Source organism: Sinohyriopsis cumingii, chromosome 3 (genome assembly GCF_028554795.1).
Source record: "Sinohyriopsis cumingii isolate HCF-2022 chromosome 3, ASM2855479v2, whole genome shotgun sequence".
Classification (NCBI taxonomy): domain Eukaryota; kingdom Metazoa; phylum Mollusca; class Bivalvia; order Unionida; family Unionidae; genus Sinohyriopsis; species Sinohyriopsis cumingii.
In genome coordinates, this window is record NC_142963.1 from 12011108 (window position 1) to 12028735 (window position 17628).

Consider the following 17628-nt stretch of genomic DNA (forward strand, 5'->3'; position numbering starts at 1 on the left):
TTTCTTATTTTTCGACAGGATAAAAATTTGTTTGGACTGTTCAGTGTTGATATAAAGTGTTCATTATTTTGGACTCTAATATTATTCTGGAACTGTTATAAATTATTATAAAGAATTCTGGACAGCGCCATCTTGACATGGTTCTTAGAAGACCAGCACATTTCTGGTATTGAAGTTGATAAGGAACTTTTGTTTAGTTTAGGACTTTTATAGATCTTTATAGGGACTAGTTTGGATTAGCTTCACAATACTATAGGTTCCTCTTACATATTTCATTTATAACTTTGACAATTAAATTGTTTGTTAAGTTTGATTAACTTGTTGTTTTTGCTTCTTTTCTGTTACTTAAGTGTGTGACCATAGAGTCGTTACACAGTGGTGTGTTGGACTAAGTATATCTAACGAGGTCGTGTGTTGTATAGTGTTTATATAATACAGTGGTTCGTTTTGGATTGTGTCTATGTAATACAGTGGTGTGTTGGCATGTGTATATCTAATATGGACGTGTGTTGTACAGTGTTTATATAATACAGTGGTTTGTCTTGGATTGTGTCTACGTAATGCAGTGGTGTGTTGGACTGTGTGTATGTAATACCAAAATGATATTATTCAATATTTCTTAGTCTACATACTCATTTGTACTTGTTTTTGGTTCTTCAGAAACAACATGTAACTTCTTGCAGAGTTAATTAAATGTAACATATATCGCTATTTGATTTTAACACTCAGTTCATTAACAAATAAATCGTGAGTTGTCTTTATACTTTTATCTGGCTTATAGTATAATTTAATATGTTCTATGTCAACATTTTCTTAATTCAATTATCTTCTGCAGCTCCAACTTGGTATTGCTGGCGAATTTAAATTTTCTCTGCCAGAATCAGCATCGCGTCTGCCGCGTTCCACGTGAGCGCCTTCAAGCATCTTGTTGAGATTTGTAACAAATTGGCTTACGAATATCTGTAAATTATCAAGAGAAACGAAAGAAGTAATGGTATATCAGAGGGAGTAACGATATATCAGAGGGAGTAACGATATATCAGAGGGAGTAATAATATATCAGAGAGATCAATGGTATATCAGCCTGAGCAGGCTGAAGAACACTGCTTAAACATTAACTGTCTCATCTGTACAACTCATCAATCTGCCTGTGTTCGACTCTAAAACTGTCATTATATATATATATATATATATATATATATATATATATATATATATATATATATATATATAACATGAAGAAAAGCTCTGCAAATGAAACAGTACACTATTTTAGGTCATCTTATTTACTTGATTGATTGATTGATTGATTGATTGATTGATTGATTGAATGGATGAATGATTGACTGAATGATTGAATGAATGATTGATTTCGATTCTGGTCATACAATTCAGAAGCAGACCGCTCGAGTTTGAGAATGCAGAGAGAGATTATTACGATCGTTATTAATCTTCAAGAACATACTAACTTACTGATAACTTGTCACCAATATATTATAAAGAACTTGTATACTATATCTTATTAGGAACTTGTCCCTGATATATTTTGCTTTCCATAATATGAGATGCATTTTTCAAAACGATATAACCTAGCTTCAGACAAAATATTTTTGCAGCTCGTTACAAAAATGAAAATAGCTTACATGACAAAAGAAAGAAACAAGGAGGATAACTGCATATAAAGAAACAATGTGTTTCACTGGTAACGACAGTAACAAAGATTTACAAAAACTTTTTGTTTTGTTATGTATATCTATATTTTTGTAATTCCTGGTACATGATTTTGTCTAATGTTTGTAATTTTTATTCACGACTGTAAATTATAGTGATTATTTACAGTCGGATATGGCATTCGTGCATAGGGTCTATTTAAAATATCAAAGATCCAAAAATTACATAGGTCTATAAATAGATGCTAACCTACGTCTTGACAGTTACTAATAATAAAAGATGTATTTTGAAATATTAAATGGAGTTGTAAGATATGTCACGTGGGGTGTATTGCGACACATAGTCGAATATTGAAGGTATATAAGAAGAGAAATGGGCAATCAGATTCATTTCTATTCTGGAGTCATTCTTATTTCTTGTCTTCTTTTGTAACATCGAGCCTGCAGATGTATTTTTATACTTAAATATTACTTCAGAGGAAAAATATTTGCTTGGACTATTTAGTGGAAACAGTAAGTTCTCATTGGACTATTATATTATTCTGGAACTACTGACAATCATTAAACGTAGTTCAACACCATTTTGACAACGTCACGATTCATGACAGATCAGTACATTTCCAGTTTCGAAATTTATACTTAATTCTTTTGGACTTCAATAGACTTTTCCAGAATGATTTTGGATTCACTTTATGAAACTGTAAGGTATTCTCATTTTTCATTTATACCTTTGATAATTAAATTATTTGTTAAGTATTACAAAACTTGTTTGCTTTACTTCGTTCTGTTACTTAGTTTTGGACCATAGAGTCATAATAGTATATCCAGTAACATCTAAATAAAAGTTGCAGATATACATTTCTTCCCTTAAACTTAATCTTGTGATCTGAAGTTGACGATTCAAAATCATATTCTTTTTCATTGTATGAGGGACCTTGAAGGCAGGAAGGAAAGAAATATAAACGCTTCCATGTACATACCGGAGTTGTTGTTTGACTTGTTGTCGTTGTTGTTGATGGTGTTGATGCTGTTGTTGCTGCTGTTGTGCTTGCCGCTGTGGTTGAGGAATTGGTCGAGTTGCTTACATCTGTAATTGTAATAGTGCAAAACATATTGTTATGTATATTTAATTTGTATTGTTTGTTAGGTTTTTTATCCACGATTATATGTTATTTATAAGGGTACGTGGGACTAGACCTTGTTCAAAATCAAGTTCTTTGGGATCCTGACCAGAAACTTTACAAACAAATAATACATAATTACTCTATCTCTATGAGTGTGGGTTAAATATTATGATCATTATCAATAGAGGTAAACATATTTATTTGCTTCTGGGTCTAGGATATTCGAACTCTCATATGACAGATCGGGTCTATTTAATGTTTATAGCATTCTTTACTATAATTGTAGTAAAAGGTTTTATCTTGTTGGCAACTTAGAAGTTTCTAGAAATGAACCTGCGACCTTTATCCTGATTTTTCTTTCGTATCTTACTTTTTATATAATCTTGTTTACTTGAGAAATTGCTAATTCTTACATTTAATGTCAGAGGCATAAGTCATTATTTTGTTGAGTATTTCATTTTGGTGGAATTATTTATTCAAATTATATTTCATTCGAAATACAAACTGCTCATCTATAATATTCATGGACTCGAACATTAATTCGAAACTATAATGATTTCATACAAGTAGTTCTTTGATTATATTATTGTGATTCATCAAAAGACAGTTGGCACCTCTACACGTCACAGGCCACTATAGGCACATGAACACATTCAATATTGAAATTCAATTGGAATTCAGTTGAAACTTTATACATCTGGATTTGTGATAAATATTTCAGGACTATCTGAGATATATTTCACGGTACTATAAGTTCTTTATAAATTTTCATTTCGTAATCTAGGGAAATATATGATTTTGTTGAATTTTACAAAAAAAAATGTGTTGGTTTTCGCTCTTTTCGGTTACTTTGTTTAAGACGATAGAGTCGTACTAATATCCTGCCGACAAGTACTTCAGTAAATACTAGATGCATGGATACAATGAACAAAATCCATAACAAAGTAAATATTAGATGCATGGATACAATGAACAAAATCTATCAACGTTCTGCTGTTAACAATTGAAATTTGCGTGACCAATAGCAGCTATATTTTCTTAAAATTAAGCTATATTTATTTGGCACTAACTGCACAACAAGTTCTTCAAACTTATATAAATGATGTTGGCCTAATGCGATCCTTCTTAGTGGAGGAAAACGGAGAACCCGGAGGAAACCACTCATCTAGGAGATGCAGTACCGTAAAGCTGCAAAACCAACGCGCTACAGCTGCGATATATGTGCCTCATGTTTGTTTAACCTTTTAAGTTTTACTGGGCAAGGTCTTGGGAGCTGACACTATTGCGTATTGCTCTTTGTTCGTCCTTTCGACGACTTCCTCCAGTGAATTTTTTTAAAGGGTAATGTAACCCAAAATCATCAAAACGGTTACATTATTTTGTTTCAATACGAACTGATCAAATTGTTTAAACATGGAGCAGCAGAGAGGCTGAACAGACTCTAATTGGTTTACACTTCGTTTCGCAAAATAAGCCTCCCTCGAAAATCGCAAAAAAAAACCAAAAATTCGCGATTGTCTCAGTACCCGGTATGAGACAACCCTGTCAACGAACTTAATAAACTCTAATTGATTTACTCAGCCTATCGCTGATAAGTCTTTTAGATCGCGAAAAATCGCACGAAAATACGCGATCGCGTCGGTGCCAAGTTCGAGGCAGCGCCTCTCTGCTGATATAAATTAAATCATTATTAAATCATTATTATATCAATAATGGCTAACCTCGATGAAGCATATACCACTAAATTAGCACGAGAGCGACTAGAAGCAATAAAAATAAATTCTTCCTGTTCACTGCTTCTGTAAAACAAAAACTTCAGGAACGTCAGGAAGCACAAGTTGAATTTGCAACGGGTACAGAACAGTTATTTAGACCCATTACAGCGGTTACTGAAAAAGCTATATGGGGGATATTAAGGATGAGGAGGAGAGTAAAAAGGGTATTCTTCCAGTATTAAAACAAACCGCTGCGCAGACTGAACAAATAGCGGAAAGAACTAAAAAACAAAAAAGATTTTACGGGATCTTCCAACTGAAATAGCTGCAGCTCAACCTCCACCTGTCGATGAAGAAATACTTGAAGGTATCAGCAAAATTCGTACTGAAGTCGACGGCGTGAAAAAGGAACTTGTGCCTAAACCCAAACCAGTAAAAGAAAATATTGAACTAATTGCAAAATTTAAGGAAGGTGTTATTAAGCAACTTAAAGAAATAAAAGAAGAGGATTTACCCACTGCAATATTAGCAAGTGTAACTCAAAATGGCAAAATTTTAAAACCAGAATATGCTGCCGTGAATAATGATAATTTCATCAGGTGGATATATCGTGTATTCTACAACAAAAAACAAGCCAGAAATAGTGATCCAATATTTGCGAGTTTTGTAAGGGAAATACAAAGACTTGATAAAGAATACAGATCACAACCTCAATAGCCACCATCTCCCTATTCGCCACCTGTAAAAGAGTCTTATCAACTTCCTCCCCCCCCCCCGCAACAAACAGAACGATCAAAATCTGCGATTCGAACTTCAGTAATGTTTACCGACGAAGCTCTTAATGCTTTTACTGACCGAGATGAATTAATTAATATTGCTGTGCATCGTTATGATTCTAGAGAAAAGTACTTGAAACCTGAATGTGTTAAAAAAGTAAAACCTGAAAATTGGCTTCCTGTATTATATTTTGCTTCTAAGTGTTGATATGAAAGATCCAGGGTATCAAAAATTTACACAAGATGTAATCAAAGCGAGGCAACAACAAACTATTCGACTACAATCTCCAGAAAAAGAATTTTACGATGCTCCTGGCGCTACTGGTAGTGGTTTGGGAAGTGGTCTTATTGCCTGTCCTAACAATATCCTCGATGACGTGCAACGACTAGAAATTCTGATTGGGGGTAAACGAGCTGGAAATAATTCTCCGGAAATAAACAATGAAGCAGCTGATATTTGTCGACGATTATTTCAAGGTGGTATCATGGACATTAATATTTATCGAGAACTCATTGATGAAATCGTTGATAACTATCATAGTGACTAGTTGTTATCGCGATTAGATAAATGAATAACAAATAAGATGATTATACATAATGCTCACCGTGGACCTGTAGCGGTTAAGGTGATAAACTCGCGATTACCAACCTATAAAGCAACTTACGGAGATGGATTCGGTGATGTTGTTCAGCGTTTCTTCAGAAGGATAGCCCCCAAAGCAATACCGATCGCAAAACAATTATCAACGAAAGCTATTGACGATGTTCGTGATAAAGCTCCTGGTGCTATTGGTAATGTTGCCAGTAAAGCGTTCTCGGCAATCAAGGACAGACTAGCACGATTAATACGCAGACCACCACCGCCAGTGAAATTACCAAGCACTGAAGTGGTGACTGCAAATGTCAGTAAAGTAATAAATCAAGCCGCAAATCAAAAACTAGCAGCGCTGATAAATCAAGGAGCTGAACAAATAAATACAAGTCTGATATCAGGAAACTGTCTTCGTTTTAGAAGATAACAAATTATAATAAAATGTTTAAACGTACATCTGACTCAGGTTTGACATGGATGCACCAGTACTCAAGGATGAGTCCGTGCGTGATTATCAATATTATTTTTATGAGGCAGTATCGCTAAATCAACGTGGACGATTTGAATTACGAGTTCAGGATACAAGTAGGTATTTCTTGCCCGCTGAATCATTTACTGAAGTCACAGGTGAACTTGTAACAGACGTTGTCGCTAATACACCATACGGAGCTAATGTCAGAGTTGGCTTTGTTAATAATGGCATCATGGCGTTATTCACAAGTGCTATGTACATGATCGATGGAAAAGAAATTGAGACAATCCAAGATAATGTTGACGTTGCTACGACGATTATAGGTCTGGCAAGGTATTCAGATGATTATACTAGATCAGCTGGTCCGACTATGATGTTCGCCAAGGATAATTCTGAACATCCTGATCCCAACCCATTTAGTCTCGTACAAGTGACGCGTAATACTTCGACTGACCCACAACCTGCTAGAGCGATAGATAGACCAGCTGATGCATTTTTGATGCTACAAAGTCAGAACCCTAATTATAATTTAGGCTTTGCTACACGTAAATTAATGTTAAAAGGTGATCGTAGAAGATTTTCATATGCAATTCCACTGTCCCACATCTTTGGATTTTGCAGAAATGTCAGAAAGGTTAGTTTTGGAGCCAAACATAGAATTGTTCTTCATCGAAAAGAAGACAATGCTGCTATCTGGCGAGAAAATGGCGCTGCTCCTGGTAAAGTAATATTATTAAAACTTCCGTTGTGGATGCCGGTAATGATTTCATCACTCGCTGAAGAACGGCGCTACTTTTTTTATGGATCAAGGAGGTAAATCAATATTATCGTGGTTAACAACAACTAACGATAGTAATCAAAATCCTGTCGATGGCGTATTTACTTGGCATATATGATCACAGCAAGGCGTTTCTGCACCGAGACATATCTTTGTTGCTCTTCAAAATACTGGACGAATAAACAATCAAGAAGGAAATCCAATGGCATTTGACAAACTTGGTGTCTCTGAAGTATCTTTAAGAATAAACGGACATCAAGAACCATCCGAGGATATATTATTGAATTTTGAAGAAAATTATGTGGCACGTGCATATCATCGTTTGATGACATTTATGGGACGTGATCAAAATATTGATACTGGTTTGCAAATATCGCAGTTAAATTTTTCATCGTTGTAACATATTTATTACTTTTCGCTCGAACATCTTGATTTAGTTAAGCAATCTGTCGTTCATATACATTTTCGAGCTAGCGTAAACTCAGGTGGTGTTAATTACAGAGCAATTGCTGTTATTCTCAGCAACAATCAATGTTACTTGAAGGTGTTGGTGGACGAATGAGAGTCATTGATGCCCCAGTGGAAAACATGTAGACAATTAGACCAATGGCGTTAATTATAAAAATGTCATATAGTCACGTTAATGTCACTACAATAAAAAAACGCGAGCGCATGCGGGACAACAAAACACTAAAACGAGATCAAATTGCTAGTGGTGGTCCAAACAAGTTATCGTTGACTAAAACTCAACTAAAACATTTCAATAAAGCGCAGCAAGCAAACACCGGAGTTAACTTGATTTCGCTCCAAAAGCCATCAGCGACGTCATTAAAACCGGTGGTATATTTCCACTTCTCGCAGCAATACTAGCGTTGATAGCTGCCGCTGCCCCAGCTGTTGCAAAAGCAGCCGCGTTAGGAGCTGCTGGAACCGCTGCTGGAATGGCATTAAAGAAAGCAACTGGAAAAGGAATATTACACAAAAAAAGATCATCACGGACACAAAAGCCAACAAGGAGTCCAAAAAAGTCAAATATGCCTCAGCCGGGTCGTCTAAGATTACCAGTGGAACAATAGGGGGCGGGTCTAAGACTTCCAGGAACTCCACCATCATGTTACCCAAACGGTTTTCAAAACCAGCGGTTTTACACCGATGTCAAATTTTGATTTACTCGATGCTGCTAAACAATTTAATATAAAAAATTTCAGGGGTGTTTTTATGCGAGATCGGTTACCGAGCCAACCGAATAGTAGCGAAACTGGAATTATTAATCTTGATAACAGCGATGGTCCAGGAACTCATTGGGTTGCTTACGCGATTGATCCACGTGGAATTGTTTATTTCGATTAGTATGGGTTAGCTCCGCCAGTTGAGTTTCTAAAATACGTACAAAGTACCCGCACGAAAATTCCAGTTTGGTACTCAACGCTACCAACACAAACATTAACCGATCCACCAATATGCGGCCGTGAAGTAATTAATGTACTTGACGCGTTATCAAAATCAACCAAACCACCTCACAAGGTAATGCACGAGTATACCGCAGATAAATTTAACATTTTAAATAATCCCTAAAGAATAATGGTTGATATTTACGGAAGATCTCTTCTCACGAGTAAAAGTAAAAAACGCGATGACGTAGTTTTAGCAAAATGTGCGACCAAAGATGAAATCGATAATCTTTTAACGTTGTCCGGGATAGACCCAGATGAGGTTGTTATTTTTCAGGATCGATATGGCAAGCTAAAATCCAGCAATATCAAATGGAATGACATAGTTCGCAAGGTTCTTGGAGCTACCCCTGAAAACATCGCTGTGTTTACTGACAGCTGAAAATCAGAGACTCAAGTATATCGTTTACAGGCATTAGAGATGAAATTGCAAAAAGTGTGACTAATCGTTTAAAAAATACCGGTGACACAATGACAGGTGAACTCAACATGAACAAAAATAAAATAGTGGTGTTAGCGGATCCAACATCCGACGAAGAAGCCGGGACGAAAAAATATGTTGACGTTAACTACAGCGCCGTAGATGGTAAATTATCCACGTTGCGGCCCGAGTATGATTTTCATGTAAACGCGTTTACAAATATCCGTAGAAACTTTAGAAAAATTAATGAAACCGCAGAAGAATTCCTTGGTACTCCGCTCACCGTTGACACAAAACTGTGATATCAAAATAACAATGGATACGATTAAGAAAACACAAGAAGACATCGTAAGTGGAATTCCTGGGATTGTCAACAAATTAGTCTGATTAAAATCTCACTCGAAGAAACTCCCGGGCATATTACCAACATCGTATACACGGTATCATCTGGTATCATCTGGATTCGCAACATGGTCAAAACAAAATAATAATATCAAACATAACGCAACAGTCACTGGTATGTACAGGCTGTCTGTGTTCAGTGCTGCAAAATTTGAGGTTTTCACCACGTATCCATGGCGGCATTCAACCGATAAGTTTTCCGGGGTTGTATCTATCATTGCTTTTATTTAAGTTTGGTACTGACTTCCTTTAAAGAAAGGTTCTTTGTTTTTAGTGAAGATTGTAGTCAGCTTTCTTTGATTAAGGGTGCACACGTTATTGAAGTCACCACTAAAACACAGCTTTGGAGAACCAAACAAATACCTATTTCTTATTGTGGCAGCAACATCAAATAATTGTACTGCATGACTGAGACTAACTTTTTTTCTCCATTTGCTTAGTACATTTTCATAACAATCGATGCTTCAAAGGTAACCTGTTTTCTTTGAAATTTCAGCAAACTATTTTATCTGGGTACATTTTTACAAAGGAATTGGCCGTCATTTGGTCAACTGTAGTTATTGTTCCTCCCTGACTATGAAATACACCAACATGTATGGTGTTGTTTTTATTTTTTTATTTTTTTTTTTTGTTTTGTTTCTTTTTTTACATTTGAGGTGCTGCCTTCCACGCATGTGTCAGAAATTTAACACAGGGTCAAGGAACGATAGAGATGCATGTGTTCTTGTCTGATCACAGGAATTACTGCAGAAAATGTAAGTGTTCTGAAGGATTTAATTCTGAGTGAAAAGAAGAGGAATTTTACTTACCATCCATTTACAAATGTCAGTCTAAGTAAATATAATAATTACTAGTGAGCGGCCGAAATTCCGACGAAAGATAGATTACGGTTGCTATCCGCTACTAGAAATGTCAGCAACAAAAAAAGTGGATATCTCACAACATACAGTACTCGTGCTATACTTTTATACTGGAAGCAGCTGATAAGAAATTAACCGCAACATCTTACTGGAGGTGTCTGGAAATTGTAGCTGAAACACTTCAGTTGGTTACTGCGTAAAATAATAATGGCCCGGACAGCGTCAATGACAACATTAAATGCACAACAATATAGATACGATCAAGTACGTGAATGGCAGTCAGAGTTAAAAACCATCATTGACGAGTATGCAACAAAAGTAAAAAAATTACAAGCGGCGTGTAATCGTGCTGGATGCTATAGTTTATTTAGTATCCGCGGTAGTTGCGTCCACCCGGATTGTATTATCAGCGCTAACACCAGTAACAATATGCGTTTCATCATCGGCTGCAATCGCAGGTGTTTTTAATATTATCGCGAAAACAAATCCACGTGCACGAGCACAAAATTGCACGATTATGTTACACGATTAAACACAGCCACAGCAGCATATTCTAAATTATCGTCGTTGATATCATCAAGCCTCGACGACACAGCCATAACAGATTCCGAATTCACGATAATGACAAAGACATACAATGAAGTCTTCCATTTGAAAGAAGAAAAATTAAATAATGACAGAACTATTTCAGCAGATAGCCACAAATACAACTCCGGCAAGGACCACAATGAAAACAGTAAGCTCAACCAAGCCTGAATTCAGTATCAATTTTCCAACTGCGATTCCGGTCAGCGAGATCGCGCTAGCACAGTTGCGAGTATACCACAGCTGGCCAAATATCAGATCAAAATCATTTGGTGGATAACCACCGAATGATTCGTTTGTGTTTGCAAATAAAAATAAACCAGATGGTACACCCGACTGGAACGTTGTTGGAATACCAACCGGGTGCTATCAAATCGAAGAAATCAATGAGGAATTACAACGTCGAATAAAAAATATCACAGGAAAAGAATCCAAAATAGCAATAACAGCTCACGAACCAACGCTGTCTTCTGCAATCGGGATAAACTCTCCTGACTACGCCGTGGATATATATCAGAGTTCGATCAGAACAGTGTTATGTTGGCCTGAAATTCCACCACCTGAGAAACCGATACCACCTGAACCAAAAAGTCTGATTATACCACGGACAAGCAAATCATACCACGATGTTACCCTGTCATACAAACAACATTTACATAACATAAAAAATTCAACATATCCAGTGTTGACCGGTTATCTTACCTTTATTAACAAGGAAGATGTAACTTGGCATATTGTTCAGGAACATCTCGGTTGTGGAGTATTTAAATATGCAAATATTCGCCTAGATGAAATTATTGTATATTTTAAAATTATTAATCAAAAACACAACTAGAGAGACTACGGCAACACTTCCAAGAACATCTTTTGGATGTTACAAGTTCACGCAGCGAAATCATTAAACAAATTGAGATATTAAATCAGCTTGCATCTGATATGAAAGATATTAACAGGAGAGTAATTCAGGTAACAATTAATACTAAAAGTATAGACCGCAAACAACAATTTTTAACTGCATATTCGATAACAGAAGCAGATCTACCAAATTATAAATTTCCCTGATATAACGCAGACGAACTAGAAAAATACACCACCAAAATCATCAATGAGTTCTTTCCTGATATACTTACACGGTACAAAGAAACACTACCACCGGCAACCATTCTCTGGCACAATAATAATCCACAAGGACAAGGACGACATGTATCCCCGGAAATCGTAAATATAACCCCGGTAGTCGCGGTCAATCTTGTGTGTGATGTAACTGAGGGAAGTTACAGCACGGACACAACAATGTCAAATCAAGCGCAGCAAGGATTCATTCTTTATTCGTTTACACCGAAAGAACCACCCAGATTTTTGATTGCACAAGAACCGATCAATCTGGTCTATCTACGATGTCATAATTCACTGTTATCAAGAATAAATTTCAAACTAACAGACCAATCCGGCCACTTGCTGGATTTGAGTAATGACGGTTAATATTAATTTACTTGTAAAATCCTAAAAATCTACGATTTTCAAGGATTTCCCATCGCAAAGATTTTCAATCTTCAAATCTATGATTTCAAGGAAACAGTACAAAAAATAATTCTCCATTCCCTTGATAAAATGAAGGATAAAGTTAACAGGCGGATTGACAAATATTATAAGAAATTTATTTTTTACTGAAAATCAGGCTGATTTGTTAATTCTAAAGGGTATTTAGGTAGTAAAAATCGTATAAATCGACTGATTTCTCAACGTTGAAGGGTATATATGTTGTCAAAATCGTGTGCATCGACTGATTTCTCAATGTTGAAGGGTATGTATGTAGTTAAAATCATGCAAATCCAACAATTTTCAGTGAAAAACAAAAACAAAATATAATATTTTACTGAAATCTGTCAGTGTACAAAAATATTATCAGAAATTTATTTTTTACTGAAAACCGGACGTACTACTTTCGTTTTTATTTCCACGTACTTGATTTCATCCTTGATAAAATCAACGATTCGAACTTTCGTTTTCATTAGACAGAATTTTTCTTAGTTGCCTCACACGAGTATTAATTATCTTCTTTGCTTCATATTCACGAGATAATTCTGATATAATGTTTTCGATTGCACGAGAGAGAGAGAGACAAATTCCTTTACCCGCGTTTCTTCTACCGTAGCTAGTGACTGAAACATAGCTGTCTGAATCTTCTTTATAAATCTCTACTGAGATGGAAGCACATATGCTCCGTCATCATTTTTTTCCTGCAATGTTTCAAAATCAGAAATAATATTTTCAGGATTTAATTCATCAGATATACTTATACCATCGTGTTCTAAGTTTTTAATAGCAGAAATTACATTATTAATATTTTCGTAATTCATTATACAGTATATATATATATATATATATATATATATATATATATATATATATATATATATATATATATATATATATATATAAAAGAAAAATAAGTAGGGTCATTGCTGACCCGTTTTTGTTTTGAAGCAGGCCCACAAGGGCGTGTTTTTGAGGACGGCACAACATATAACTTAATTCTAACTTATCCTAAGGACGGAGGCCATTCTCTACGCTCAACAGAATTTTACACACACACATACACCCATAATCAGCCCGTGGGTGATGCAAAACGTAGCACTCACCGCGTGGTGAGTGTGGGAGAGAGGTGTTTTTTTTCCGTTGAGGACGAGCTTGGAGAGGACCCCAAATTATATATAAAATCGCGAAATATCGCCTACGTCGACAATATGCCGGTCACTGGATTCGAACTCGAAACGTCGAGAACGAATATTAGCCACGCTACGACGGCGCCACGGAACTTTGTTATTGATATATGATTCAGAAATTATTATGTAGTTAACCGTTAACGGATTATAGAGTTAACGGTTAACATTTCTCAGTTGGATCACAAAATACAACTGAATTTTAGTTAACAGAGAAATTATCTTTCACAGCTGAATTTTAGTTCAGATCTAAAATTCAAGTTTGCACCCAATAAGTCAGATTGGATAATATATGTACCCGTAGGAAAACGATGCCGCTGCATGCTGTGTTGTTTTATTAATTACCGTAGCAGAAAAAATACAGATGAACCAAGAAACCGAACGAATGTAATAAAACAAAAATATTGTTTTCTTAAAAAGAATTATTATTCCGTTATTTACCCTTACTCGCACCGTAATGACATTTCTTAATATGAAATACAAGGGAGATAACTGATACTTTTCCCGTAAGCCATTCTCGGCAAACGCAGATCGGTTTGTCGAACTAAGATTAAAATACGACGGATATAGAAGAGAGAGAATTAACCACAAAAAATATTTATTTACAAGTCTGTGTAAAATATTCGTAAATAATTACAAGCCTGTCTGTGTAAAATACTCGTAAATAATTACAAGTCTGTGACATAGTCAAAGGGAGGTAACTAATCGCAAGACATATCCTAAACGGAATTATCTCCCTTTAATAATGCTGAAACCTCGGATTTTAGTGATGTAAAATAACAACAACAAAAAATTAAATGAATATAACGGCATATCTACCGATCTAACAATAATGGAAAATAACGTTTTGCTTATATTTTTGAGAATGCGGATTTCTATACATTTTCTGCGACGTTTCGTACTGAAGGTTTGCAAATATCAAAATATTTGCCAGCTGCATTTATTGATTGAAAAATTCTCTCTTCGCCAGTCTCTGAATTCATGGATACAACTGCTTTGGCGCTCTTATCATTACAGCCAGTATTACCGGATTTACAATTCTGACTTTGCGTGACAACTCTTAGATTGGATAAAGAATTGATCTGACGGTTCCCGTCAATATTATCCATCACAAGACCGTCTTTGATCTTCCCAAAGAAACATTCGTATGTGAATCGAAGATTGTAATACTTTTTATTATTCCCAACGGCGAACGCTAGATAACCATGATTGTTAACAAAACCAACTGGTTTCTTCAGCTGACAATGTCTAATAATACCATCACGAGATGCTTCATAATTTTTAATGATAGGATGCGGAACAAATTCTTTTTGCTCCATTTATATGTAATGTATTTGTCTAAATTATAATTTATCTTAAAATCTTGCTATATAGTATTCAGGAGTTCTTTTAACCTTGACAGAGTTGTTATTTTTTTGTCATAATAACGTTTTAACTCTCTATACCGTTTATCATCACAACACGTGCGCAACTGTGTTTTACCTCTAACTCCGACACCACATCGCAGATATGGTATTGGTCCTAAACTCCCACTACGAATACTTTGCGAATGTTGTCCGCAGAATTCATTTACACATGATTTGCCACATGGAGTTACAGATCCTATCATAAGCCATTTACACTGATTCATTATATATAATATTTTTTAATTTAAATACTTGTCTGAAATATAGCATGGATGAGTTTGAGAGATTGTCCATGATCAAATCTTGGAAAACTTCCAGATTCGATCTTGATAGACTAACGCCTGACTCGCGGAGGCGAGCTCTGACTGATCTGATTAATATTATCAGGGATGCTAAAAAGAATTTCGTGATGATGGTGCATCTTACACGTGGTCGACATTTAAAATTGTACGCGATGACTCTGTCAAGGACAACGGTGTCAACTATGTTATTGATGCTACAATGAACGATACACGAGCGAAAACGATTATCGATTACCTTAATAATCAGAAATATTTTTCAGAATAAAGTTTATTGTGCTAGCAGAAGATTCCGATAATTGGATTATCCGTGACAAACGTGACCCTGTCCTTGCTGGTGGAAAAACCGTTTTGTTAAGTAAAAATTCCAAGCCAAGAACGCTGAGTGTTATTGACAGACCATATTACTCGCGAGCATATCCTGTAACCTTGGTTATTTATGGAATTTATCAGCTAAATGATAAAGCCAACATTAATGATCTTGCACCAATGAGATTTTCAAAGTTGAATTGTGTAGCAGAACGAGTAATGGAACATTTTACAAATGCGAAGCGTGGAAACGGTCTGACGGATCTACGACGTAAAAAAATAGCGAAGTGGGCTGAATCGGTTAAGGATACCGGAGCTACAATAAATAATGTTGCCGAGTTAGAAAGAATATTAAGATTCCCAATAACCGTAGCAACAATAACAGGGGAAGTATTGTACGAATCGAAATATAAATCGAAAGGAGCTCCGATAAATATCGTTGATCATAATAAGCACGCCTGGACAACGCAGTAACAATATTTCCACGGAATCATACTGTAAGATTTTACCCCTCAGAAAATATGTTTAATTTTATTCCCGCGTTAAGTAAAAATGATCCCGTGTCAGTATGGTTATTTAAAAGTTCTGATGAAGAATATGATCAAGTTGTAAGACCTTAAGGCGATTTATATCGTCGAGAATCTCTTCATGAAACAACGAGAAAACTAGCGGAAAATATTCAACAGAAAACATTAACGAGTTGCTCAGCAACTGTTTTACAATTCCATCAGTCGCGGATCATTTTGCCAGAGAGAAAAATTCGTGGAAAAGAACACGCGTTCGATTTCTCGAGGATGTTCAAGCTAGTTGTGTCGAATACGGGCATGGCAATTTGTGGAATACCAAGTATGATCGTAACGGTATGATATCCCTTGACATGGTTGCGTGTTATCCGGGGAGTTTTTTTGGTTACGGAGAATGCCATAAGTATTTTGCGCGGTTTGGACATCCCATGAATGAGATGACAAGAGTTGCCATAAACGGATCGTTACCCGATTTTAAACTAACTGGATTTGCTCGTGTGGTGTTGTTTGAATTCGCTAAAGATCTTCATCCGTGCTGTCATGTTTGGTTAGGCAGACATTTCTCGGAGCGACGCTGGGCGCCAATAGTATTATTACGATTTATGCTTGACAGTAAAATATTGATATCTTTGGTTGTCAGTGAAGCAATTATATCATATCGAAAACAAACCAAAGTTTGGTTACCTACACCTGAACTAATTCCTTATCATGACGCTGCCGACTTTTATGCGCGATTAGATATTTTCGCGTAAAATACCACCGAAGAAAATATTGCAAAGAATCTCGGTAGAAAAATAATTGGCAAATTTACTCAAGGTGGAGCATATCATCATAAACGGCATCACGCACGATTAATTCTAGATGATGCTGAGTTAGATTTTATAATCGCTGATGCTGCTGCGAGAAATATATATTGTAGTCGAGAAAATACTTATTTATCCAACGGAAAAAAGTTGGGCACAATTGTTAGTTACATGATGGAGAATCGCCGCAATATACACATTTAAGATCTTCAATGCTTGCTTATGTTTCTATAAATTTATTATCAATGATAAGTAGATTTCCTGACATCGCGGTCAGAGTTGCAACGGATTCATTTTATATCGATGAAAAATATTCAGAATTACTGGCTCGTTTTATAAACACTGATGCATCATTGGGTTCTTGGAGAATAAAAGAAGAAACGTTACGTGATTATGATCCATCCGCGGATGTTACGATTAAAGATAGTTATCGCAGCGATCAGATATCAGAAATGTCGAGGGCACCGTCCGTGTATGATCCAGTATCCAGACACAAGATGGTTTATTTAAGCGGACCGGAAGGTTCTGGTAAGACAACTCGGGTGATCGAATTATTTCGACAGAATTGCGATGACATGATTGTGCTAACACCAACACATATACTTGCACGAGAAATGAAACAACGAGGAGTCAATTCTTGTACTTATCACAGCTTTTTCAAATACAGCGGGGGCATATGGACTCCTGATCGAATGGGAGAGAAATATATTCCTGGTAT

The 17628-nt window shown here is 35.9% G+C and overlaps 1 protein-coding gene across 9 annotated transcripts in view; it reads right to left on the reverse strand.

Moving 5' to 3' along the window:
* LOC149802464 (uncharacterized) overlaps positions 1–17628 on the reverse strand; it is a 225957-nt gene that overhangs the window by 12477 nt on the left and 195852 nt on the right. For 8 of the 9 annotated variants that reach the window (XM_089951707.1, XM_089951702.1, XM_089951708.1 and 5 more), the window contains one exon: positions 2651–2757. In XM_089951707.1, coding sequence (XP_089807833.1) covers positions 2651–2757 — 107 coding nt within the window. Of the gene's footprint in view, positions 1–752; positions 961–2650; positions 2758–17628 lie in introns of those variants that run through there. The other variant, XM_089951711.1, reaches the window with a different exon arrangement.